This window comes from Branchiostoma floridae, chromosome 12 (genome assembly GCF_000003815.2).
Source record: "Branchiostoma floridae strain S238N-H82 chromosome 12, Bfl_VNyyK, whole genome shotgun sequence".
NCBI lineage: Eukaryota > Metazoa > Chordata > Leptocardii > Amphioxiformes > Branchiostomatidae > Branchiostoma > Branchiostoma floridae.
Window position 1 is genome coordinate 10982150 of NC_049990.1, and position 25917 is coordinate 11008066.

Genomic DNA, 25917 nt, shown 5'->3' on the forward strand with positions numbered 1-25917 from the left:
ATGTCTAGGACTCGCTCTGCATCATGTACAAGCCTCGACAGCTGGTGTAATCGGTAGGTCTTCAGCTTTCGGTCAAGGCTGTTGAAAACCCTGCAGCTGCTTTCGTCAGCACATGCCATCATCATTTGTTTCACCAACCTTTTTGGGGAAAAGTTAGAAAAATTAGGACGTAATAATTTCTCATTGATGTATGCTGATAAATGCATAAATTAAACGATCAATCTTATAAGCGAAATGTACTTGTTTTTATTACATTAATTTGCTACCTACTTGCATTCGTTAGAGATTTCAGCCAGGATCTGTTTTGTGGAAGCAGCGAAATTTCCCCTGTTGTCTTCCTTCTCAAATGCAGCTTTTAGCCCATCTACTTTGTCATTCTGTAAAAAACAACAGCAAGAGAAACAACGATACAATGGCATTATGATTAAATGAGGTCAATCCCTGTAAGAAATGTTAATTTGCATTTTTTGTGAATTGGGTAAGGCTAAAAGATATCAGCAGCATAATGCAAATATCCTGTATCATTGAATGTGAATAAATTCCGAAAAAGCATATTTAGGAACGTTAATGACAAATTGAAAGAAAACGTACTTTATGATATTGATTGTATTTTAATTCTTATAAACTTCAAACCAATACCCACCAGTACCCTGTGCAGGTTGATGAGAGCGTTGTGTGTCTGTATCCTGTGTACGATATCCTCCCATGCACAGGAGAAGGTCAGTACAGGGCACATGCCATCCCATGGAACGTGGTACAAGTTCTCTTCCTCACCTAAAATCAGTAACAATTATACATTTTTCACTCGGGTCACCATTACATAAATATTGTCCAATGTTGTCCGCCATATTGGTTGGTTAAAGTTTGAATTTGCAACGGAAATAATTTAAATTAGATTTAGTATTCTGTCTTGCGCTCATACCCCCAGCTACTATAGGATTCGATGAAAAGGTAAAAAAAGGTACTAGACGCCTGCAGCTGTTTACCTTCGCTTGGCACAAGTTTCGTCGGGGAAGTCGATGAAAAGATTGCAAACTTTTCCCAGCCTGGATCGTTGTTGCCGTAGTGTCCCATGCTGACTTCAAACTTGACGTCTCCACCTCCTTCCTCTATCAACGTGGCCTCCAGCAGGGCCACAAACACCCGGAAGTTACGTGTCGCTCGTAGATCCTGTTGATAACGTTACAAGTACCAACATCAGAGAGTTGTTGAATAGTGGACTTGCTGTCTTTTGTCGTGGAAATATTTAACTTCATCACTTTTTCTTATGAATTCTATCTACCGAATGAATTCAAGAATGTCCAAGGTCCACCTTCGTTACGTACATCTGTAAGGGCTATTTTTAGAAAACTCTTTTTGTTCAAATAAAATGTTGCTACCCTCTTCCATACTTCATAACAGCTACTCGCATACCTTCATGCGGTCCAGGGCCTTTCTCCTGATGTCAGACACTCCAGGTTTGCCCTTGCTCTGCGAAATTTCCGTCTTCAGCTCAACCATCAGTCGTCCTCTATAGGCCACGCCTTCTGCCTGATATGACAGGGGGAGGGACAAGCCTTTTAACCAATCTATATTCTACTTCGCGTTTCCCCAACGTTATCTGTAATAGTCATGTATGTCTTATATGTGAAAACGTACTAACATACAGTCTAATTTGGTCTTACAATGCCAGCACACGCCTTCTGGACTCTGGCTGTAGCAAAGACTGCCTCTGCGGTTGGTTGATTCTGGTATTATGTGCCCGGAACAATATCGTCGATTGGTGTCTTACACCTTGAGTCTGTCTCCCATTTCTGAGATAAAGCAAGAAACAAACAAACAAACAAACAACAAATACATATGGTAATGTAAGTACCTTTCCCTTCTCCATCTCATCTTCCATGGAAGAGGATACATTTGTCCGGCCGTCCAAGGGTGGTCCATACAGATTCAGGTAACATGGTCCAAAACTGGGCAGAAATCCTGGGACCAACAGAAAATAAGCATTTCTTAACCTTTCACATTGTCGATAAACCATTATTAAAAGCAAAGCAGCAGTCTTTTGCTCAAATGTGGCTAGGAGCAGACAGACATAAACAAAAGCAGGTGGAAGTCAGCAGTAAAGTTAGATGCTGGGGTATGTACATGTAGCTGTAAACAGGGCTACTGATGCGCGACGCGAGCGAAGAGAGAGAGAGAGAAAAAGCAAAACCGGGACAAATGACACAACTACTGCTGCTATATAAGATTGTCTACTTATTATGATACAACAAGACCCGAACAAACAGTTTTGGTGTCGGTATCTCTGAATCAATCAAAACAGAAGAACACCTTAAGCAACTTGCTCAATGGTTCAAACACATAGAGATTGATTATGATGTACACATTTGATTAGTGGATTAAATGAGTCATTCATAACCAAACCATACTTCATACGGCGTGCACTGATTCATTTGTGATGTTTCTCATGCCCATGCTCCATGCACAGTGTATACTGATATTTCTTAGGTGCATCACATGCTGCGTGCACACAATTAACATGAAATCATCCAAATGGAGAGAGAGGGAGAAAGCAAAAGCAAGGATAAGCATCCACCTTTGTTGCCAGCAACACCAAATGATAATGCACCTTTTTGACCGGGGAAAGATATTTCTTGACATCTAAGGAATGTGGTTGCAATCAACTCATCAAATCTCATACTGTCCCTGTGGCCGTCATGCGAAGAATGCAAAAAGGTTAATAATTTTGGTTAAACATATACTCATGTTAACTATAAGTAAATGCCTCATCCTATGTTGAATATATATGATTTAGAGAAAGCTGTTGGTTTATAAGATACCGAGATCTATCAATTAAAGACCGAGGAATGAATTTACCAAAATTCATTATTTACGAAGGCAGTAGAAATATAAAGTTACTTACTCATCATATATTTCAATCTTTACCTCTTTGGAAAGCGTCGGGAACTGAAATAACATATGGCATCATGTTAATGACAATCAATATATTACCAAATTGATAAAGACAATTGACATACATTTATAACAATGTTTCTTTAAAGGAGCCAAGACATTTGACGAATTCGACATTGAAACAGTAAACGAGCAAAAACGTAAGGAAATGCTGGTCTTACCTTGTAATCTATTCGAAGTTCCTGGTTCCAATGTGGATTAACTTGGTCTTTCATCTGCTTGGTTTCAACCTGATAACCATAGATTTGACAAAGACGTTGTGTAGATATTTTTGTACAAACCGACTTCCGACAACATTTGACCCATTACTGACGTCACACGTGTGATTTGTTCAGTCAGTCGCAAACTCCCATGAGGCCAATCTTTGAGTTGCAACAGTTTATCGCCTACAAATGTACACAATAGTTAGTCAATCTAAAGTTTTTGAACTTTGAGTAGAAATGACTTCTGCACAGAAAGGTCCATGAATATATAAATAAATAGGTAATAAAAAAAGGGATGTTAAGGAACATACCTTTTTGCCTGAGAAATGCACCAACACATACCCATCGGGCAGACTGTTCTGGATATTCAACAGGGATCCTCTGTCGGCTGTTGAAATGTGCAACTGTTTGGTCAACCTCACACTAGCATTTCTATCACAAGTTATAAATATAGATAATGTTTCAGATATATAAGCTACACCAGAGTGGTAATTTTAAAAATAGAACTCCAAGCAACAAAATTTTGACATATTAGGTAAGTGCTCGGTCCCTTTCTTTGGGACTTGTCCAGAACAGTATCATCTTTACAATATGTTATTAAAATTTATTTCGTATAAACTTTCAAAATGTCCATATTAGGGCTTAAGTTGGTCAGGTGCAGAAAAAATGTCTCCACTTACTCTCTGGGAGGTCCTTAGCGTGGTATATTCTGACACAGAGATTGGCAGGGATCATCTTCGTCACAGCTGGCCGGAGAAGATTTCTGGACAAACAAATTTGAAACGTAAGTTTGGAAAGTAAAGATTAAAAATGTCAGTAATTGGACAGAAACGCACTGTACTTGATTCCTACACTTACATAAGATGTAAAGGTAGACAGGGCTAAGCTTCAATAAAAACTTACTCTTCAATGTTTTCTTTTTCTGCCAGTTTATCGTCTGGTTTCTCCACCTGAAAGAAATCGTGATTCAACCACTATTACAAAGGGATGACTCAAAAACCAAAAAACAAATCAACTGAAAATCTATACTCTTTTTTTACTTTGTCCAGTTTTCCATTGCCAACTGAAATGCAAGTAAAATAAATAACACAAGGCAGAATGATGCCAAATGCTTTTATGTAGTTACCCACCGGAGCCGAGTCACCGTTCCCTAACACAACCAGACTGGCCTTCAGGAACCCCCTAGAACTGGCAGCTACGTCATCAGGATCGGTCAGCAACATCCATTTACTCAGCAGGGTGTGATCTGTAATACAATGCTACATCTGTAATACAATGCTACAACTGAATAACGTTTCAAGAAATAAATCCACAGATTCATTTGATACTGTCATGCCTTTAAAAAATAGAAGCTCTTTGTTCATACGAAGAGGAGTAAACGGTGGAAACAGATCATCAGCAGATATCTTCACTGAGCTTGGCCGATATGTATAAGATTGTTTTAATTTAGTTCACGTATCTCAAGTAAAAACGAAAAGGACTACTCAAATTATGTGAATTTCTGATAGTATTACGACAGGCATCCAGAGGTTTTGGACAGGGTATGCATTGACGTAACATGTAACTGTAAGGTTTCCTTTTAGTTAGTTTTGATAGAAATATGATTACCTGGCTGTTGGTAAATAGTCAAAAGGTCGATCTGGAGAAACAGAAAATGATAAGTATTTGACAGGAGAATATTTACATGAAAAAATAACAACAAATAAGACCGAAATAGATTTTAAAAAACACCCAAAATTCACGTCATTACTACTCACCTTAAACGAGCCTATCAATGCATCCTTTCTCCACCTACGTGAGTCGAACACCTGAAATAGTACATGAAAAAGAAAAGACAAATTGTCATGACAACAGGCGATTGATAATAATAGATGGTGATCTTAATAATGATGAGTCTTTATAAACGTAGTGTATTTAATCATAATCTTACCGTGAATGACAATGGCTCCTGGAGTAAGTTGGCGGGAGACTCGTGGAAGTTGAAGAAAAACGACTGCAGGGAAATACAATTTTATAAGCACAGATGTGTATGATGTATTTGATGTTCTAATTAGTTAAAGACAGGCAATATACTGCAGGCATAATGTAGTCATTGTAAATTACTTATAGACAAAGATAATCTTTTTATAGAGCAGCAAACGTGACTACATGTAAAAATAAAATAACTTTCATGTTCAAACTTCTTAACTCCATATCAAGGTCCAAAATGTGTCTACATTGATATATTCTTCCTTTACAATCTACTATAAAATATTTCAAACAGCAAAAAATCTACCTCGTTGAAATTCGGATCCCGCTGGTGACGGCACACCCGACTTTGCCTGGTTCTCCCGGCTAAGGTGATCTTACACACCGGACTGACGTTCTCTCCGTACAGGCTTCTACCCTCCATCAGGCGCACCCTGACTTGGAAGTCCTGTACTGCATCCGACAGTTCCTCATCCTTCTGTAAGAGTGGTCTGCACAGAATGGAGTTATGATATGGTCGTAAAGCGAGAAGATAAAGTGTGCATACACTTGTACAGTAACATTTGGGACAGCATTCTCTTGATAAGTTTTTTTTTCTACAGAAAGAAAATAACGTGGAATATGGCGGTAATACATTAAGATGAGAGGGGGATACAGACTCAGTCACGTGCACGTTTGAAAGCATTCATTTTGCTGCATCGCCCCCTTGCGGCAAGCAGTAACAGTGTACATTGTACCCTGATGCAGACAACTTAGCAACGACCTTATACAGAAAACATGCCTGTTTCGAGAAGCAAGTGGCAAATGAAGCATTCATAACGGGACAATGTTCAAGGTTCTATATTGACAATCAGGATCTATGTGCAATCAACAGCGGACATCTCGGTGGGTGTCTATTACCTTCCTCAGGGCAATAGTGACTGGTTCTATTATACACTGCATGCAATTAGGTGTCGCTGTTATCAATTTATCATATGCGGGGTCCCAACCATAAAGTATTTGTGTTTATAATGCTTTGCATAAGAACATTGTTGTTCAGTAATTCTCACACAGTTTATTCTCATATCACAATTAGAAACACAAATCAAGGCTTTGCAAAAATAACTCACTTGCTCCCAAGAATGATGGCTGAACCTTTGACCACTCCTGCTGAGTTTTCTACATCGTAGTTGGCTGCTTCCATCCCACCCCAGTGGTCTGTTTGGTCTTCGCTTCTCTCCTCTTTCTCTTCGTCAACATCATCCTCATCTATGATAAAACAGTTGGCACCCATGTTCATAGTTAAGTTTGTACTTGGTGGCTTAATCATATCCAGTTTGTAATCATATTCACTTTTATAGACGCATTCATTCACACAAAAATACGACAGCAATATGATGAAAACCTGCGTGTAGTGCAATTTTACATGCGGCACAATTTTGGGAAATTAATCGGTGCATGCGTACCTTCTTCAGATTCAGATTCTGCTTCGGGTGGAGCTATGGGAGGTGTGTTGGTCTCAACATCCCCGGGTGGAATATACACCATCTTGATCGTTACTTTAGACTGGATCAGAACAAAACACGCTATATGTATTATAGAAGAACTTAATTGCGCAACGATCGTACACGGTACAATGTATGGCAAAAGAAAGAAAAAGCAAACTTATCATCCTAATTACTAAAGCAAGTATTATATATATGTATTATATAAGCATCTTCTAGACTTTTTGTTGCTACAAAATCTATTTATCTTCCAAATATATAGGGAATGATTGAAGAACAACGTTATAGAAGGTTTAAGAGTCTCGCTTATTACCGAAAACCACCGAAAAGAACCACAACCACCACAAAAACACAAAAAACAACTGATAACAAAACCAAATCAACCAACAGCAAGATTGTTTTGATTAAAAACAGGTGATATTGGTGGTTTTTGGTAATACGTAACTTAAAAGTTAAGTGTTCACTAAATACCGAAAACTACAAAAGCAAGAACTACAAAGTAAAACCATTGCCATGGTAACGGTGACCTCCAAGTAGAAGTGCATGACGATGGGTGGCAGTTGGAAACATTCAGCCGTATCTCACCTGTAGAGCCTTTCCAGTTTCATCGTGCAGATGAGTCGATAAACCCGTCTTATTACCAGGGTTGGTAAATACTTCCTTCAGGGAAATATTCGCTCGACCAAACACCCTGCACACAAATATAAAACGCAATAGTAAACGATCAAGTGCTTCTGACACTATGAATAGAGTCAATAGACTCAACAAATGTTTAACCTTTATTCAGGATGACTGAACGGAAGCTTCAACAGATAAGTCAAATTACAAATTACTAAAATTACACGTACCGCCCTTGTCTCGTATATGCCATGATCTTGTCGCAAATAGTCTGTTTTCTTTTTTGTATTTATTCCCGAGGCCCTATATATTGATATATGTCAATATAATTACATATGACAATTGGCATAATAATCATACCTGTCCTTGAATACTCTAATTTTCTCTTTGAGCACCACGGACAACTTGTCAGCTTCGATGTTTAACCCCAGTTCCACAAGGTCCCACGTTACATTCTAAGTAAAAGAAGCATAGCTGTTATATATACTAGTATAAACCAATGTAAAACTGTATTTCAAATACAATATACCGTATATTTACCTGTGAGAGATCAAACCGGCAGTACGTACAGTTTCAATTCCAAACGACCAAAGGAAACAGTCATGAACTGTCAAGACATAGCCATCTGTATAAAGACTTAAAGCCAAATCCAGCACAGGTTTGTGATGGTACCGATATTCCCTTTATCTGGAACCGTCTGATGATAACTGTTACACACAGGTACATACAGGTGTGTGATGGTACCCAGAGGTCTCACCTGTTTGTTCCACCTGACAGGCTGAGACGAACATCCGTCTTTCACATCTAGTGATGACGTCTTGAATGACTCGCCTTTGGGGTAATAAACAAATATAAGAAACTTGAGCATATTCACAACAAGTTGCCAGGGGCCTAAACGTACACCACATGCCCCTTACATAAAAAAATGCCACCAAAAATCAAGTCCCTAGCATGTCCAGCGCAAAACATACAAAAATCGGAAGTTCCGCTGCAGTATCAATGATTGCCACCAGGGGTCCCAAAATCAAATTGTGTTTATAACACCTACCCACATGCATAATGACAGCACAACACAGACACAGAGAGAGAGAGAAGGAGAGAGAGAGAGAGAGAGGAGAGAGAGATAGGAAGGGAGAGAAAGGGGGAGAGAGAGAGAGAAAGAGAGAGAGAGAATCCTAGAAACGAAGACTAAAACGAAACCATTTTTTTCATGAAGGCATATTTATAATCACAATCACAACAGCATTAGATACAGTACTAACCTTAAAATACTAACGCTTCGTGATGGATGACCTTCAAACAGCAACCTTCCATTATGAAAAACAGAACAGAATGTGTGTGCTCGTGGAATTAAAGGTAGTATGAAGAACACTTACCTCGGAACTGAAGTCCGACGTATAGCCGGTGTTCATAACTGTCGTCCAGTGATGCCCCGAGATCCACCGAGACATTGGAACAGACCAGCGCCATGCTGCCCCGGGCCCTTTGTGAAACAAACACAAACCTAGATTATTGTAGACATCATTGTTTGCTACATTATCACTGCTTTAGAGCAACAATTATCACCTAGACATAAAACAGAGGTGCTTTTTCCTTCTGTATTCAGGTAACTTATAGCCCAGGGGGAAGCGTGTGTTATTTGGAATCAATTACCCCTGTTCCACATAAACCATAAGTGGTGGTCATGTACTTCCGGCGGAGTATACAATGAGTGGAATGACATATATGAAATGCGACATTCGTGCCTTTGGTAGGTCATTTTGTTGTTTTGGCTTTCGGGATTTTTTGTGTCGCTAGATGCAAACGTATTTCATCGAGATATTAATATTTTATGTCTTGTGTAGAAATGTATCAACCACACCACAAAAATAGGATTATGGCTGACTATATGTAGAATATAGGTCAGTAACCGATGTTGAGCCAACTATTGATTCATAAATTTCTGTCCCTGAAAAAGATTTGCGCCAACAATGCCTGGGGGTTTCCAGTATACCTGAGGGGAGAGAAGTGCGTCACATTCGTGTGGCGTGGGTGTAGGGCCCTAACCCTTACCCTAGCCTCAACCCTAAACTCCACCTGCGGAGTAAAAGTAAATTTATATATGGCGCGCGGAGCAGAAATTTGACTCAACTCCGGCATAACCACATAAGATGCACGTCAAGCAAAGTTATAGATCTGACTCTTCTGGATGAACCAACTAAGGCTTTAGGTCACATTTCAGAAACTTCGGGTTGTTTTAAGAAATGAAAAATGAAAATGTATACCTAGAAATATACACAAATCATGCCCATGAATCTTATTTTGACATTTTGTGTCTTTTATATCGTTCTTTTCGCTCCCGAAAGCTGCCCGACCGGGTGGAATTGTGACCCAAGCCTAACATGGGGGCTGTGATGTCATGTAGAAACACCCTTAGTAGAAACGCCATATATGGTCTCCTGACGTCATGCCATTCAGTCTAATGTTTAAACCTTTCCACGGAGCTCCGGGGTCACTGAACTGTTCTGCATGCTGCACGTGCACAGAGCGTACCAGTACAACTGGCACAACGTAATGCATCTACATGTAGTACAATGTATGAATATTCTAATTCCCAGACTCATTCCCTTCAAGGTAGAATACCTGGCACTTGTTTTGGGTTCACTGAACGCTGGAAAGGTTCATAATACGAGAGGTGATCAATAAGTTCGTGGCGTCATCTTGAAATACTAGTAACTAAAGGTTCGACGTAATTGTAAGAATGTATACCAACATTGAAATCATTGTGATCATTACTACTAAAAAGTTTCATTTCAAAAAGCTATAGCACTCTAATAATATCAGCACACAATAAACGTTTATTACTTGTGGGTAGGGGTTATGATGAACCATCTATTATATAGCCTTAAATCAAATCCTAGACTGGCAGTTGTACGATTGTAACACAACAATGATCCTTTCAAAGCTACAGAGCTTCAAGCTAGGGCATGCAGACAACCAATACAAAAAATAAAACGTCACTCAAGCACAGTAACAGGGACATTGTGCGTGTAATATTTAATCTAGCGTACCCTGTAGCCAGTGTCCCTTCTGAAAATTATGTCTGGTACACTGTATATGGTTATTCATTGGAAAGGCTATATGTATAGTCGAAATCAGACTCTAACAGGTGTATTTCAGGCTCGCAGACAGCGTGGATTACAACTCCGTCCATTCAGCCTCCATCAAACCACACACCGGTGATAGGAGACAAACATATCCGTCAACAGGTTTGCCTGGTTGAACAAGGTAAAAACTGTAACAGTTGTTTTCCTTGATCACACTGCTTAACGGAGGATTGAGCATATAGTGTTGAGCAGTGGGCACAGCTAGAAGAGTTCATCACAGAGTTGGATAGCTGTCTGATCTTTCATCTTTGGATAATTTTATCAGGTTAAAAATCCATGGATAACAGGACTCCTTCTCCACCAGCAATGCATATAGATCAATCGATAGTTCTACATTCATAGACATTTCGGTGAACGTTTGTCACCTTCTTCATGGTGATACTGACTGGTTTCATTCCACACTGCAGCTAGGTGTCGCTGCAAACAATGCGGTCCCAAACGTAAAGTATTGCCATGTGTTTTATCTCTGTTTCGCACTGCCTGCTATATTTGAAATAGATTGTACAGAAAACGGTTTCTTCATTCAGAACGACATATATTCAATCGTTTATTTGTTTCAACATTGAGACCATCATGACTTGGAATGTTCACATTTTCGAAATTCGAACATCAGCAAAATGCTGGTGGCTCGTTTTTTCCCTTCTCATATTATGTGATATGAATTCTATGGGAGACCACCAGACAAACCACTGTATAACAAGTACGTCGCCATCATTATTGACTTGCAACCAAGTTAATGTTATGGTGGTTTGTAGGTATCACAGCGAGCTAAACATCATTCCCAGCGATATACCAGCTAACGTTGCTATCCTGGATGTCTCGTTAAATTCCATGCGGAATCTAACACACATTCCAGCTCTCGATAATCTCTGTAACTTTTACCTCCAACTCAACCGTATTGAGACTGTTTCCTGGCTAGAACTTAGAAAACTACCGGCTTTACAGTTCCTTCACCTCAATAATAACAGAATCACGCGAGTCAACTTGGGCGCCGTAATAGAATACCTTCCCAACCTCCGTTGGGTAGATTTGTCAAGAAACAGGATCAAAACATTGTCTGAAAAGGAATTAGGACTGCCCTTTCCGAGACAAGTAGAAATTCTTATTGACAAAAATCATTTTGATTGTGACTGTAGAATGCTCTGGTTAGTTGACAAAGTTAGGTGCTTTCAAGATTGTTATAAGAGTGAAAGATCAGTTCAAGTGTGCTGTAGTCAGTGTGACGTCTGTTTTCTTGACTCCCGGTTTGAACGCGAAAGTCTAGTGTGTGCCAGCCCGTACAACATAAGTGGGCTGCCTTTTGATCAAGTTCACCAACCTGCCATGCCATGTGAGGAACATACAGTTACCTCTCTCTCAACGGTCGCACAGACGTCTACTCTTAGGCTGGTTACGACGACTCGTTCGTTTACGCAAAGAGACCAACACACTGACGGAACAACCACTCTGCGTCCCTATGGTATGCATTCACCGGATGTCGAACTAGAAATATCCGCGCCCTCGACTACACAGGAGTATGTGTCTTCAAGAAGTGTTGATTATCAAACAACACATTTCACTCGAGCGCTTTATGATACTTCAAGTAGTCAACAATTAGAAAACAATGGGGGAGGGATCAGTACCGTGCATGCTGTTATCATGGTTTCGGTAGGTTTTTCGGCGTTTATGTTTATCACGCCATTAGTAATAAAAATGATCAAAATGTGTCGATCCAGTAGCTCTAGAGAGGGTGATAATGATACGGCTACAGATGACGTCATGTTGCAACATATCAGCCCACCTATCCAACACACTGCCAACCACAGCCATAGAAACTGTAATATGGCGACAGGACAACAACAAGATTTTACCAACATATCTCTGGCTCAAGTTGTACCTCCGATTCTCAACACTCTCTATCACGGACGCGGCAATACTGGAGTTCAGCAACAACAACCAGCAACTGATTCTACAGAAACTTGCCTGACCAAAGTCATTCCACCGAAAGAAAACACTGCCTACCATCCGAACTGCAATGCAGGGTCCGCACAACAGCATGATACTACCGACATATCTCTGGCTCAAGTGGTACCACCAATTCTAAATACTCTTTATCACAGGCACCGTAATACAGGGGTTCCACAACCACCTGTACCTGATTCTACCGCGCCATGCCTGAACCAAGTCATTCCACCGATAGAAAACACTGCCCACAACTGAAACTGCAATGCTGGGATAACACAAGAACAAGATCCTACGGACAGTAATTGGACAGAAGGACAGCAAGAATACTCCACTAATATATCTCAGGAGCAAAGAATATCCCCTATTCAAAGCACTGTAACATACCAGAGAAACTGGATGAACACTGCTGAAGCCTGTCCACACGCTGCGCACGAAGATTTAGAAAACTACGGAGGAGAAGAGAACAGCAATCGAGCTGTCTCACTGCAAGTCCTTCTGTCGGGACAAAACAGCACTCGCGTTCAAAACGGCCTCGGTATAGCACCGTTACGACAGTTTCCTCCAACCAAAATGCTGGTATCAAACGTGTTTTCTCATCCTGGGGCACAGCCATTACCGTATGCGTATCTGAACTCAAACAAGCCACGACGGACGCCAACAGTCGCACAGCCACCGAGAAGTACTATCAGCAGCATTTCACAGAACTCAGTGGCTACACATGGGCTGGGCAGACATAACACCGTCCCTTCACGGGCTGAAAACTTAACGGTTGTTCAAAACAACATGGACATGTCATCTTCCCACGCCAGAACGTTTGCAACAACATCGATGCCATTGAGGGGAGGAGTCGGTAAAGAAGGCAATCTTTCCCGTAGACCTTTGCCAGAGCTACCCGGGGCACTGAGGCACCCTAACCGGTTAGGACATCCAGACCCTTTCCACTAAAAATGACAAAAGACATGCAAAAATGCACTCTAAAAAAGCTTTAGATACAACCTAATACCAGTCTACGAGGAGATGCTTTGGAAGCCTTTCCCATGTCTGCTACGTTTGAAGGTTCAAAGAAAGAAAACGAATATCCAAGCAAACTTTCCGAACAACGGAAAGAAGTCTTTTAAGAAGTAGAGGAAGGATTTCAGTAGAGTTTATGACATTGTAAAAGCCAATGAAACTTCGATTTTTACTTTTTCACAACCTTTCCGTATTCGTAAAGGTGGATGGAATTATACGTCATGTATCTTTACATGGCCTACAAGTACCCTCAAGTACCCATCAGTAATTTTTGTAAGAAAAATCGATTATGCATACGTGATATGGTTGTCAGAAAGAATGTGGCAATGTTGCAGACAATTCTAACATAGAGTATGTACGTGTCTGGTTACGGAATATTGGTTGAATATATGTATGCATCACGCGTGCACGAGGCACAGTCTCAAAGGGTTTACCCAAAACCCATTCAACTCTATGGAGATAACATCCTAGTTTAGCTTATTGATATTAAAATGATCAGGTTGTCCAGCTTATTTTGCATACCAATCGTAATTGTTAATGAGCTTTATTATGAATAGCACATGTCCTTTACAGCGGTATGTATTAATATTTCGACTGCATAAAAAAATCGTATGAATTGAAACAACTGTGTCATGCGTTTCTCTTTAGTGACGAGTAAATAAAGTTTAGCTGCTACTGGCGGAAATGATTCTTTGTGGGTTCTTTTAAAAAACTAAGACGGAGCTGTCTACTTAAATGCACATCATTGGAACTTGTCTGGGATTCGAACTCAGAACCTCTACACTCTAGGTCTTCTACCCTGGCCGACAAGGCGACCACAGGTACGATTGGCGCCTCGATATACACCATTTTGAAGACTGGAAATCATCTTTCTACTAAAACACTAAAATGTTATGGTAAAATTAGGGGTGGGTTTTTCTTGTTGGACCAAAAAAAATCAGTTGACCGGATTCTGGACCGAGTAGAGAGAGAATAACCAAATTATATCTGCACATTTTGGCGCTCAACAGTTCAATAGCATAACAAGAGCGAGGCAGAGTATAGTTTATATTCATTTCTACCAAGTTTCTACAATCAAACTCACAGAGTTTACATGAAGAAAGGATTTTAAAACGCAAGTGGGAGTCGGATAGTCCGCCAAATAGTTTTTTTTTGTAGAAAATTGGACCATTACTTTGAGTATTGCCCATTCACAAGTTTTCACAAACGATTAGGTCCAGGTTCAGGTCCGGACCTGATCCCCTGGACCTGAACCGTACCTGTACCTGTATGTTCTGTACAGGTACCCAACCCTAGGTGATACGCAGTTCTTCATTGTATACAACAGTCATTTTAGCAACTGCATGATTACAAAGAAGGCCCCGTTTTCTTCAAGGCCATCACGTACAAGAACCAGTATTGCTATTTTCTTTTCAATCTTCGACACAGTGCAAGCAATTTTCTCGGCATAGTGAGCTATGTATACCGACATATTGTATACATATATTACGCATAAAAGTATTATCTCACGCACTGCACTTGGGACACCGGTGCGGCACTGTGGGTTTCATTTACTGCCACACTGTTGTGTCATTGTCGCCGAAATTTTTTTATGATTTAGATATTGCGTAATACGTAAAAGTATGACTTAGAAGACAGCAAAATACACAAAACGTAAGAAAATTCGTCCTTTTTATCTGTTATTCGTTGAGTAATCGTTCGAACCCTGCAGTGCCGCACCAGTGCCACAAGTGCAGTGATATACCACCTCAAGACTTCAAGGTGAGTGACTGACAGCTAGTGGCAAGGGATGACTACAAGTACGATCAATAGAAGATCCGATAATACTCTTACCTCGAAGTCTGATGAGTCCTGTATTATTGTATACGTATCTTCTTAATTGGATCTTCTCGCGCATCGGCATAGCTATTTTTACATCTATTACGCATAAGACTCCAAGGTAAGTGACTGACAGCTAGTGGTAAGGGATGCCTATGAGTACAACCAAACGAGGATTTAATAATACATGACTCATACGCCTTTTATATCATGAGGAAAAAAACATGCATGGAAACTTTTTAATTTCTTTCCAATATTCAATTCTCTTCAAAATTTCCCAACCCACTTTCCACGCATGCGCACCGAATACCAGCCCCACCCTTCGATTTCTTCAGTAACACATCCCAGTCATATTAACCAAATTGGTGCAAAACTATTCATGTCTATTCCTACCATCAAAGAAGTCATACAACTCAATTATAGAATGTCGAGAGCATCAAAGACACAATTACGTCGTACAGATACAATACTGCGCTTTGAGAAGGAACCGCTAGGTAACGCGAGTGCAAACATCCGATACTAATTTACACATCCCTTATATCCGTCGCTGCGTAAACAAATTACTACCTGTGAACCTGATGGGAGTGTTGATAGTTTTCTGTCTGAGCACAAAACAATGTTTACGCTTGACCAATTGTTTACAGACCAACCAGAGAAAGACCAACATAATGTAACTGCTCTGGTCAACAAAATACTGCTTCTAAGATATGTGCTTTGACATGAGGAAAACACGTCTTACCGGACATGTTCTGTTTTCTTCGTATTGTCAAGCACATCGCTTAGTTACATTCACGAAGAAGGTTATGTTTTCGTCAGCAAACATGATAAATGGAGAATGCCTGGATAGATTGTCTTCGTTGATGTTTGTCATGTAGGTGGGTCTTTATAAGACCTCGAAATGGTTACAATTTGGGTCACATAGTGACTTTTTATGGCACTGCAGCGGGACTTCCAGTTTTGATATCTCCCGTTCTGGGAGAAGCTACTGTCACGATGTTTCGCTGGTAGATATAAGATAGCTTTTGCGGTCGGAAAGAAAGAAAGAAGTTCGATCCCTCTGGCAGCTTTCTTTGGGAGTGCAGCGGGTGTTTCATTTGCAGACTTTGAAACAGGATAAATCAAGAAGGGGTGAGTGAATTTTCATTGAACACAAAGATGCGTTCTGAAAGGCTACCTTTCACTAGTAACCACGTTATTGTAGAGCAAAGCTGTAAAAGCTTGTAGGACCCTCTTTACTATTTATACAGACGGTGCCGCTCCAATTCCTATATAATAGATTAGTTTTGTTGTCCCACAATGAAACCTACCGCTCCTCTGTCCCGGTTGTAAAATTGATGATATATTATCTACGTATACTCTGATGCTACGTAAAAAAAATACGATGGTTTTGAGATTACAATGATTGGTCTTGCAAAAAGTTTAAACACCTGAAAACTTAACATGGATGTCTACTGATGGGAATCTAACCGAAGCTGTGGTACGTTGGTCGCATCGCTGTATTCTAAACTGAGTCTGTGTTACTCTTGACTTCATTTTGATCTATTCAGTTGTTGTCTCCCCGGCCCCCCAGGAAGCATTGAAAAACGCCAATAGGCGATGTGTACTTGCCTGGTTGAATGAATAAACTAAACTGAACTTGTAATGGGAATGTTAGATGCACCACGTACTCAACAGACAAGAAAACACACAAAACGTAAAAATCTATTCGTTTTTAACGGGGAAATTCGTTGAGTACTCCGTGAAATAATCGCACGACCGAAGCGACGCCGCCAACAACGTACATCACGTTCAGTGAGATACCCGCTTCATGCGTACATGTACATGCACTATTTGCAGCAACTGAATAAACATTTACGTTTCATTGTCGGTGACCCTTTTTCCACCTTGTGTTGAGGACCATTATTGACATAAGAAAGAACCTGACAGGAAAAGCAAACAAATGAGCCCACAAGGCATGTCATCCTCTTCAAAATCATAGCACGGCTTCTTAGAAATGGACGATTGCACCAACCCAATTTCAGGTAAGTAGCCCCATAGCCTTGTTATCCAGTGTGTACTCTAGGGCACGGTATTGGAAGGCGAATGACATGTTTTCAAAACACGAGCTCTGATTTGGTTTGCTGATAGAGATTTTTAGATACATAACAGTACATGATCTATGAATTATCGATAGATAGTAAGAAATTATGCGTGGTAACAAGTACAGACCAAGACGTTATAAGTGTGTTATATACTCGCGAGGAAAATATCCTGCATTCTGACGCTAAAACGCGTATGGTGGTCGTTGTTATCAGTGTGGTTAACCTGAGGTACCTTTGCCCTGATAGGAATCTCAATTCAGAGATAAATCCCGCACTAAAATGTTTTAAAACAATCGTTTGAGTGCCTATTTGACATAATTAGAGATGTAGTGCTACTAGTCCCCAAATAGTCGATGTTTTATCTTCCCGATTGAGAGACGACAGTTTTTGTTAAAAAAACGCGGAAGTTTTCCGCCTTACACAGCCAGCGTAACAAAACTAGGCTTCCTATACTGGAAAAGGCCTATTCAGGCACAGGTGGCTATGGATAGTCAAGAGAGTAAAGTAGGAGGAGCGTTCATTGAAGCATTGTAGCAAGTATCAAACAACATTCACAAAACATTTATAAATTGTATTTTTAACTTGTTTTCAACACTGCCTAAAACTGTATCAATATCGAATCAATTTATCAACCTTTGTTTAGACTATATAAATAATACAAGTGGATCTTATAGAACATTGGTCAAAGGTCAAACTATCTGAAGTATGATATCGCGTATAATCTTCAAGACATTCCAAGATGAATTGTTGATTAAAAGTGGAGCAAGTTTATTTGGAATCAATAACATTGTCTCGTCGCCACTTACACTTGACTTTAAGTAGTTGCTATACAACTCTGCAAAATGTCGTCTGCAACAACAAATATATTATCAGACTAGCCCCCAAAGCGTATTCAAATAGGTAGTCTTCAAGCATATGTTTTCTCAGTACTTGTAATTTTAACCCTTTAAAGATAATTTGATTTATGTAAACATGTACGTGCCTTGAATAGAGGAATGTAGAATAGTAAGAGGTCAGGAGTACAGGAAACTTCAAGTTGGTGCTTTTGTTGTGTCTACCATTCTCATGTGACATGTAACCACTTGTTATTATCGAGCTAAATCACTGTGGGAAGTTTCTCACATGTACAATCGAGAGGTGGCCGCATAGAATCAGATGACATAAATATGAAAATTACAAGCTAGGATTCGAACATGGATATAGTAAATCGAGAGTAGAATAAGTCATATGCAGAAAACAAATAATGTAAAATTCCACCACAGAAAATTATCCTTTGCCATTGCTAGTTGAACGGTTAAATATAGTAAACGTCTGCACCGTACTGCGAATAACATACGAGTACCATACAGGCACATTTAATGAAGCCACGCCAATAAATTATGAAGAGAACAGGGCACACTTCTTCAAGATATGTTCTAAGATGTAAGAGAAACACGTATCTAAATGCCTTACCTGCTAGGACCTAGCCGACCTGATTTGTGCACTTCGTACCCCCGGTCTTGTTTGTGAAGTCATGCCGAACTTAACGCTACTTGTAACCCAACCCCACTCTTCAAACAACTACAGCCACGTACCTTTTCAAAGTCTTGTCAAGTGGCACTGTTGTTGTACCGCACACCTAATCTTCACGATTCGTCTCTGTTTTAACGTGATTAGCAAAATAACTTTGTTAACTGAAAGCGTGACCCAATGGCGATGATGTCGACGAAAAGGAAACAAATGGAATTTTTGGGTTGCCGATCGCCGTAGACGTGGTTTGTTTTAAGTGGCCGCTGTTTGCAGTTCTTTGTGTTCTCCTAATGACGTTTGACCGTTGTGAAAAGGGAACTTGTTCACAAGCCTATTTTTTTTATCCAGGGCACAAGATTTTTTCTTCAACAGCCAGTGACATAACGTTAGACGTCAGCAAACTAGTTAGAATATCTAGCAGTGCTCCTACCAATGTTTTAAACAATCACAAAGGCATGTGAGTGATTTGTTTACTTCACGTGTAACGTAAGACCTGTTTAATAGGACATGCTTTCTTTTTGGCACTTTAGTCGTTTGGTGCATGGCAGCTTGAACAGCAGCGCTCCTAGCGGCTCTTCGAGCTATACTCACATGAAGAAATGAGACATGAGCTGAATCGGAATTAAACAAGTATGTTATGTATTGTGTTCATGTGTCATGTACTATGTGTTATCCAGGGCCCCACTGTAAAGCAGTGTGATACACTGAGTTGGGCTACCCTGGCTAAAGAAAACAGAATAAAAAAAAGGGAGACAACCAAAAAGTATCACAATGTATGTTTCATGTTTGTTTAAAAACTCCATTTAAGTGTATTTATTCCGAAGATGTCTCAACTCGATAAAATTTGTCATCATGATGTTTCTCTTGTATTGCGGGTACTGGACTGAGCACGAAGATACAGATGAACGACTACATACTAACAGCTGAATTCCACGGAACTACATATACATATTTCTAAACTACAGCTCCTTTACTCCAGGTATGTAGACTCACGACCAATACGGACAAAACTATTGGGAGTTTGAATAGCAGTCATTGTCGTCCAGCCGATATGCACTCTTGTTGAGGGGAAAATAAAGTCACGTCCATGGATCCAGGGCATGAAAATATCGACACATACTTGACTCAATCTTTACCGAGCACTTTCTTTTCTCTCTCTCCATTCTTATCCCAATCACTAACCATCTCTCCCCCCCCCCTTTTTTTCTGGGTGGTATCTCCCTGCACTTGGGACACCGGTGCTGCACTGTGAGGTTCGTTCACTGCGGCAATGTTTACGCCGATTTTTTTGATAATTTAGATATTGTTTAATACGTAAAAGCATGACTTAGAAGACAACGAAATATACAAAACCTATGAAAATTTGTTCGTTATCTCTGAAATCCGTTGATTAATCTTTCGAACCCCACAGTGCCGAATTGGTGCCCCAAGTGCAGTGAGATACCACCTTCTGCCGTCGCGCGCATGCCCAGTACAGCGTGTGAGATGCACCTGTGATCCAGTTTTGGGGCCTCGATCTGATCTCAACACCTAAGATGGCAATGACGTCACCATCCCCCTTGCGAAGGACTTCCAAGAAAGATGGGAGATTTTCTTTCGTAAACATACAGGGCTCAGGTGTGCCAGGGCTTTTAATTCTACACATGAAAACTACCGCAGACATGTTTAGAAAATGCCAGCGTGTGAAAGTGTTACCTTACACGTTTGAGGATTGGCGCAGGTGCAGATTCTAATTGCCAAACGAATAACATATTGTTAACAGTACACTAAATGTCACTTACGACTCAAATGGCATCAATAGAGCTGAAAAATATCACATATATATGCATATAACCAGAATTGACAGATGAATATGATAAATAATGCGCTCTGTTGTGTCTGAGTAGTTACCTTAGCTATAGCGCCATTTAACTAAAAATCGCCTGTGAAATAGCATACATATTGAAAATAACTCTGTTAGTTCAGTTGCTTGTCGTTATTTGTCCGTTTCCAATCGACAAACGCTAAGCCTCAAAGAATCAGAAAGTTGGCCAACCATACAAGAAGATGTTTTACTGAAAATAACTAGATCACGACATCTATAACATTAAGTCAGTGTGGCCTAATGCAAGTAGATAAACCATATATTGTAAGTCTCATTCAACCGTATATTTACAGCCTTCCTGAAAAGCAAGGAGCTAAGCCTGTACATACAGTATACATTAGTCATCAATGAATGTAGTAAAATACTGCATTCTTACATCACTGTGACTGTACTTCTACATGTACTTTTATCACCATTGTCTGTACTTAGGCCATGTTGATTTGATTATATGGATGACATCCGGCCGTTTCCAAAATGTTTTCAACCATACTCTAGAGCGTACAAAGCAGCTTCAAAATAAGAAAATAAATGCCGTGGATTGCAAAGACATTAATATAGAAAAGCCTTATACTCATGTCATAGAATAGTCCAAGGTCAAAGAAGATGTGGAAGAGCAAAAATGAAGAATCTATTGTTCGTTATAAAATATTCCGTGTATTCAGTCATTTGTTCAACCTCCCTGTCTACTTACATTTCATGATGAAGGCAACTTTTTTTGTCAAACTTTTTTTTATTTATTCGCACGCTCGCATCAGTTTTTGGATTCCCTGTGGATGTCATCCATAAAATCAAATCAACATGGTCTAAGACTGTGAGAGCGTCCTTCACTGAAGTGAAGGTCAACCTAGTCAGGAACAGTGGTTGCTAAATGGTTCTGTTATTTGCTGGCTATTAGTATTAATAGTAGCCAATCAATCGAAATGTCAGCGCAATGCTTGCTCGGTAGAAAATTCACCTTGTCCCTGATGACTCATATTCTTCCCACAAATTGTCGTGACGTCACAGGAAGTCAATTTTGGACTCCAGGGTCTTCGTGAATGTTAACAGTATTTAATATATACACTGCTGAAGAAGATGCGAAGCTACTGACTAACATAAACACGACCAAACATGGCAACATATGTCAGGCAAAAACATCATACGCCTTGTACGCCAGCAATAATTGGACGGAGCGCAATCATATTCCAAACACATAGCCCTGCGGATATACTGCAAACCATAGCAACAATATGAAAGTGTAGCTTATTATTTTCATCAGAAGGATTTATCCATATCTGAATCAATTATTCCACTCATATAAAGTAATTTCGGCTTTGTAGCGCATAGCTTTCAGTGAAACCTTGATCCTATCTACGCGAAAATCTTATTTACGTGATGGAAATATAAATTCGTTTTGAGGCTGAAATTCAGTTGTAGTTCAGAGTTTCCGCTGGATGAGTCCAAGCCGCAATTCCAAGAGAACAGTGCTATGTCTTCGGCTTGTCGTCAGTGGAGTCCAGGGAAAGCTCAATGATGACGGCGCTTGTCAGCTCGAAGGACTCGGCGGCGGAAAACTCGTACTCTTCTCTGCGCCTCTTGTCATCATCTGTTGTAAAACAATACAATTTGGTTACACTTTAAATTGGCTAAGGCCACATCGACTTAATTTTATGGGTGACATCGTCTGGAGACCCCAAAACTAATGCGAGAGGGCGAAAAAAAATCCAGCAAATAAAAAAAAAATGCTGCTAAACCACAGGACCATAAAGCTGGTACATGTATTATGAATTGAATCACAGAACACGGTGTATCAAAAGAAACAAGTCTTTATCTGCAGGAGGCACATGTAGGTTGTATTGTTCATCTTAAGTAGCAGACTCAGCTGAAGTAACCGATATTTACCTTCGCCGAGAAGGTTATATTTTGGGTAGCGTTTGTTTGTATGTATGTATGTTTAATATATTGACGCCCTCCATGATAAAGCTCTCTTTTGATGCTGACGCCTTTTGATGGTGTGTTCGTCATATCATACTACATGTATACAAGCAGAGGTTAGGCTCCGACTGTTTTGACATTTTTGGAAGCGCTTTTATCATGGGTCCTCTGTTTTTTTACTGTTCTCTTTACGGCCACGAGACATCAAGAAGTCCGATAAAAACGACTAAAAGAGGGTTTTGAAAAATAGCCGAAGCCTAACCTCTGCTTGGATAGTAGTCATATCATGCATATGGTCATATTGCCAGAGTCGAATTCGCGGCAAAGCAAGACGCATGTGCAGAAGCACCATGTACTACAAAATTAGCACATTTGGGGGAGTTTTGTGGAAAACAGACATATGCTGGCCCTTTGGGTCGGCAATTTTCGGGCTTGTGTGGAGACTTGGAGGAGGTGAATTTGCTTTGTTTTTTGGAGAACAGGCGAAAACTAATGCGCGCGGGGATGTCATCCATAGAATTAAGTCAGTGTGGCCTAAACTGGAAAGAAAAATTATGGAAAGCAGTGACTGCAAAGTGATGCGATTTAGGCAGAATACCTATAACAACATCTGTCAACAATTGTGATGACCTGTGGCATTGATGATAAAATTCAAAGAAAAAGATATCGAAAACAGGAAGTGCAAAGAAATACGATTCAGCGAGAATAGCTATAACAACAACAAGTTGGCACATGAATATGTGAAAAAGGCGTGATAATAGATTTTGTGGGACTATGGATTAAGTACGTTGCCAGGTACGTGTACACCTGTATAATTGATAACAGATAATCATAAAAAGTAGATTTAAATTCATGCACAAAGCTTACGTGTAAGGAACAAACCAACATGGTGCAAGCTTCCTAGTCGACTCTCAAGAAAATAATACAAACAAGAAGAACAAAAACAAAGCTTGTATTTACCATGGCAAGTCTTACACAAATAGAAGAGGACGGCTAAGACCTCCAGAATTACCAAGGTACACACAAGAATCTGGAGGAAAAACTGGAAAGAAAAAAAGATGTATGCAACAAGGATGAATATTCATGCTAAGAAGACCCCATAGATATTCTTATCCATGTATGTATATTGATCATGTAATCGATCTGCATCACTCAATTTGTTATTTTGTTATTGCATTATATAATAATATATATCAATGCAATTCTGTCAATCACACATATAATGATTGTACCGTACACATATCATGACTGTACCGTACTACTGTAAACGTAGGCAGTACGGTAAAATGTAAAACGCCAAAATCATTTTGATAATTAAAATCAAATCAAATGTGACTTCTATCAGCCTGAAGCAACGCTGGTAGATTTTCTAAAGTTGCCTGAAGGTAATTCCGTTCCAGTTTATTTGATAGATACTAATAATATGTATTTATTAGCAAAAAATTAAAATCTGTAATTTTGGATCATTACCGATATAACCTTCACCCCATACTAACCTAGGGCAGAAGAGAACAGATCGCAGTGAAAGAATCAGAGTGTTTACAATGCGATTCAATGTCATAGAAAAGTAATTCTCTGCCATTGTCCATATTTTTCATGTATTTTCTGTTCCATCATTTCAGGATCATTTTCTAGTAACATGCCCCGTCTACACTTAAGATAAACGAAGGTTGATGAATATGATCACATAAAAATCTAGTACATTCATGCCAAAGAAAAGCACAGACATTTTAGATTATGGCATGTCCTAACTTGATATTTGCGTTATCAGGCACTAGTAGATTACATTGTAGCGCTTCACAAAAGAGAGTCCGTATTAAACATACACTATGAGAATCAGCCATCCCCCAAATATTCCCCAAGTTACAGTAAGAATAGGCCATTTTCAACGAGTAATATTATGTTGATTAATTTGTAATTGTTGTCAGAAATTGAACGACGCAAAGTTCATCCACTCCTTCTTTTAATAAACAACTTTGCATCTATGTTGCATCAATAAACAATAATTGGCTGCTGGGAATTGAAACAAATCCATACACATTTGCAGTACTTACGTATATGGCGTCCATGTTGAGACCGTTGCCGCACGTAGGCCAGACTGACTCGTTTGTTTTGATCCTAGATCAACGAAGGGTTGTATTGAAGAGCGCTGATGATCTCGTCAATCCTCGCGAGAAAACAATATTGCGGAATAAACCTTGTACGTATCGTCCTCCTGTAAGAATAGATACAAGGAAAATGCTAACGATATACAATCTATTCTATACTATTGTAAACATATAGATTCCAGTAGTAGAAACTGGAACTTGTGTAATATCATCATCAAATAGTAATTAAATACAAATTTACTTAGTCTAGACGGTAATATGTTGTCTAATCATTGCAAACCTGCAAATATGAATTATTTTTCATATAGAAATAAAATACAGCACTTTGGTACATACTACTGCAATGAAACTATGTTTTTCATGTGCATAATGATGCAAGCTACATACTCACGTTCGCGCAGATTGATATCTTCTAATGATTTGTAGTTATTAGAAAATGATTGTTTTAATAAGATGAAAACAATTGATAATAATATTTACTCGTTTCAAACCAATTTGACACAGGCTGACATTTTGTTATGCCGCAGGTTGAAGACCCTAAGACAATATCTTTGTACTCCGTACCAATTCCTTCTCACTTTTTTTAATGGCTTCAAAGTGCCTTGGCCTAGATTTTTATCGGCCGAATGTGGTTCTGTCTTCTCGGTTACCAATCCCACATCTGAGTGATCAAATGAATGGCAAATTCTCTCCCGGCTAAACCAGTTTAGCGGCTAAGAAGTAGCTTTTACGGACATTATTGACGTATAGACTGTGTAGCCAGATCAAAGCAACAAAAACGATATCTATGCATATCCTACTTCAAGGAAGCATTTTTCCATTCTTCAAGTTATCTACCGCGAGACATACGCACAGCCCCAACTCTAACTTCCTTTAAGACACTCTTAATGTAACGGAAACGACCGAAATTAACGGACTCGAATCACATTGCCTCTTCCCTCATGACCTCAATGAAAAGCGTTCTGCACGCCGATTTCATGAATAGACAAACAAAATACCACCTCTTTACCTAACAATTATCTTTACGTGTAATTTCCGCAGTAGTGGTTATATGTGCCAAATAGCAGTAATTACTCGAGCAAGTGGATATGATTTTGGAAGGGGTCAGATGTTTCAGATAGCATCCACTATCTTTCGTCAGTGACACTGAGGGGATCTGAGGGGACCCTAACTCCTAAAATACTAAGGTTGTTTCCAAAATCATATCCAGTCCTTACCAGCGATAGATGTCTAACCTTTATCGACATACTATTAGATGCATCATGTTTTTTAGTCTCCGAATTCACGTAGCCTTTAC

The 25917-nt window shown here is 39.6% G+C and overlaps 1 protein-coding gene and 2 long non-coding RNA genes across 4 annotated transcripts; all 3 read right to left on the reverse strand.

The window, feature by feature from the left end:
* Nucleotides 1-424: 424 nt before the first annotated feature.
* Nucleotides 425-7667, reverse strand: LOC118426971 (dysferlin-like). Its single transcript, XM_035836604.1, has 20 exons — nucleotides 7586-7667; nucleotides 7193-7298; nucleotides 6569-6668; nucleotides 6233-6371; nucleotides 5431-5614; nucleotides 5086-5148; nucleotides 4913-4963; nucleotides 4764-4794; nucleotides 4286-4401; nucleotides 4059-4105; nucleotides 3836-3918; nucleotides 3467-3543; nucleotides 3114-3182; nucleotides 2903-2946; nucleotides 2609-2685; nucleotides 1856-1962; nucleotides 1414-1530; nucleotides 987-1170; nucleotides 634-774; nucleotides 425-441 (listed from the first exon to the last, which is right to left on the reverse strand). Exons 3-20 carry the CDS (start codon nucleotides 6648-6650, stop codon nucleotides 425-427), a joined length of 1629 nt encoding a protein of 542 aa, XP_035692497.1. The 5' UTR covers nucleotides 6651-6668; nucleotides 7193-7298; nucleotides 7586-7667.
* A 314-nt stretch (nucleotides 7668-7981) lies between these two features.
* LOC118428292 lies at nucleotides 7982-18965 on the reverse strand. Of its 2 annotated transcripts, none has more exons than XR_004832634.1 (3): nucleotides 18800-18965; nucleotides 8602-8708; nucleotides 7982-8056 (listed from the first exon to the last, which is right to left on the reverse strand). It is a non-coding gene; the product is annotated as an uncharacterized LOC118428292 (long non-coding RNA). The 2 variants fall into 2 exon arrangements; XR_004832633.1 differs by lacking the exon at nucleotides 18800-18965 and adding an exon at nucleotides 18678-18720.
* Nucleotides 18966-21349: 2384 nt separating this feature from the next.
* LOC118428293 lies at nucleotides 21350-24722 on the reverse strand. Its single transcript, XR_004832635.1, has 3 exons — nucleotides 24567-24722; nucleotides 23473-23554; nucleotides 21350-22183 (listed from the first exon to the last, which is right to left on the reverse strand). It is a non-coding gene; the product is annotated as an uncharacterized LOC118428293 (long non-coding RNA).
* Nucleotides 24723-25917: the final 1195 nt, after the last annotated feature.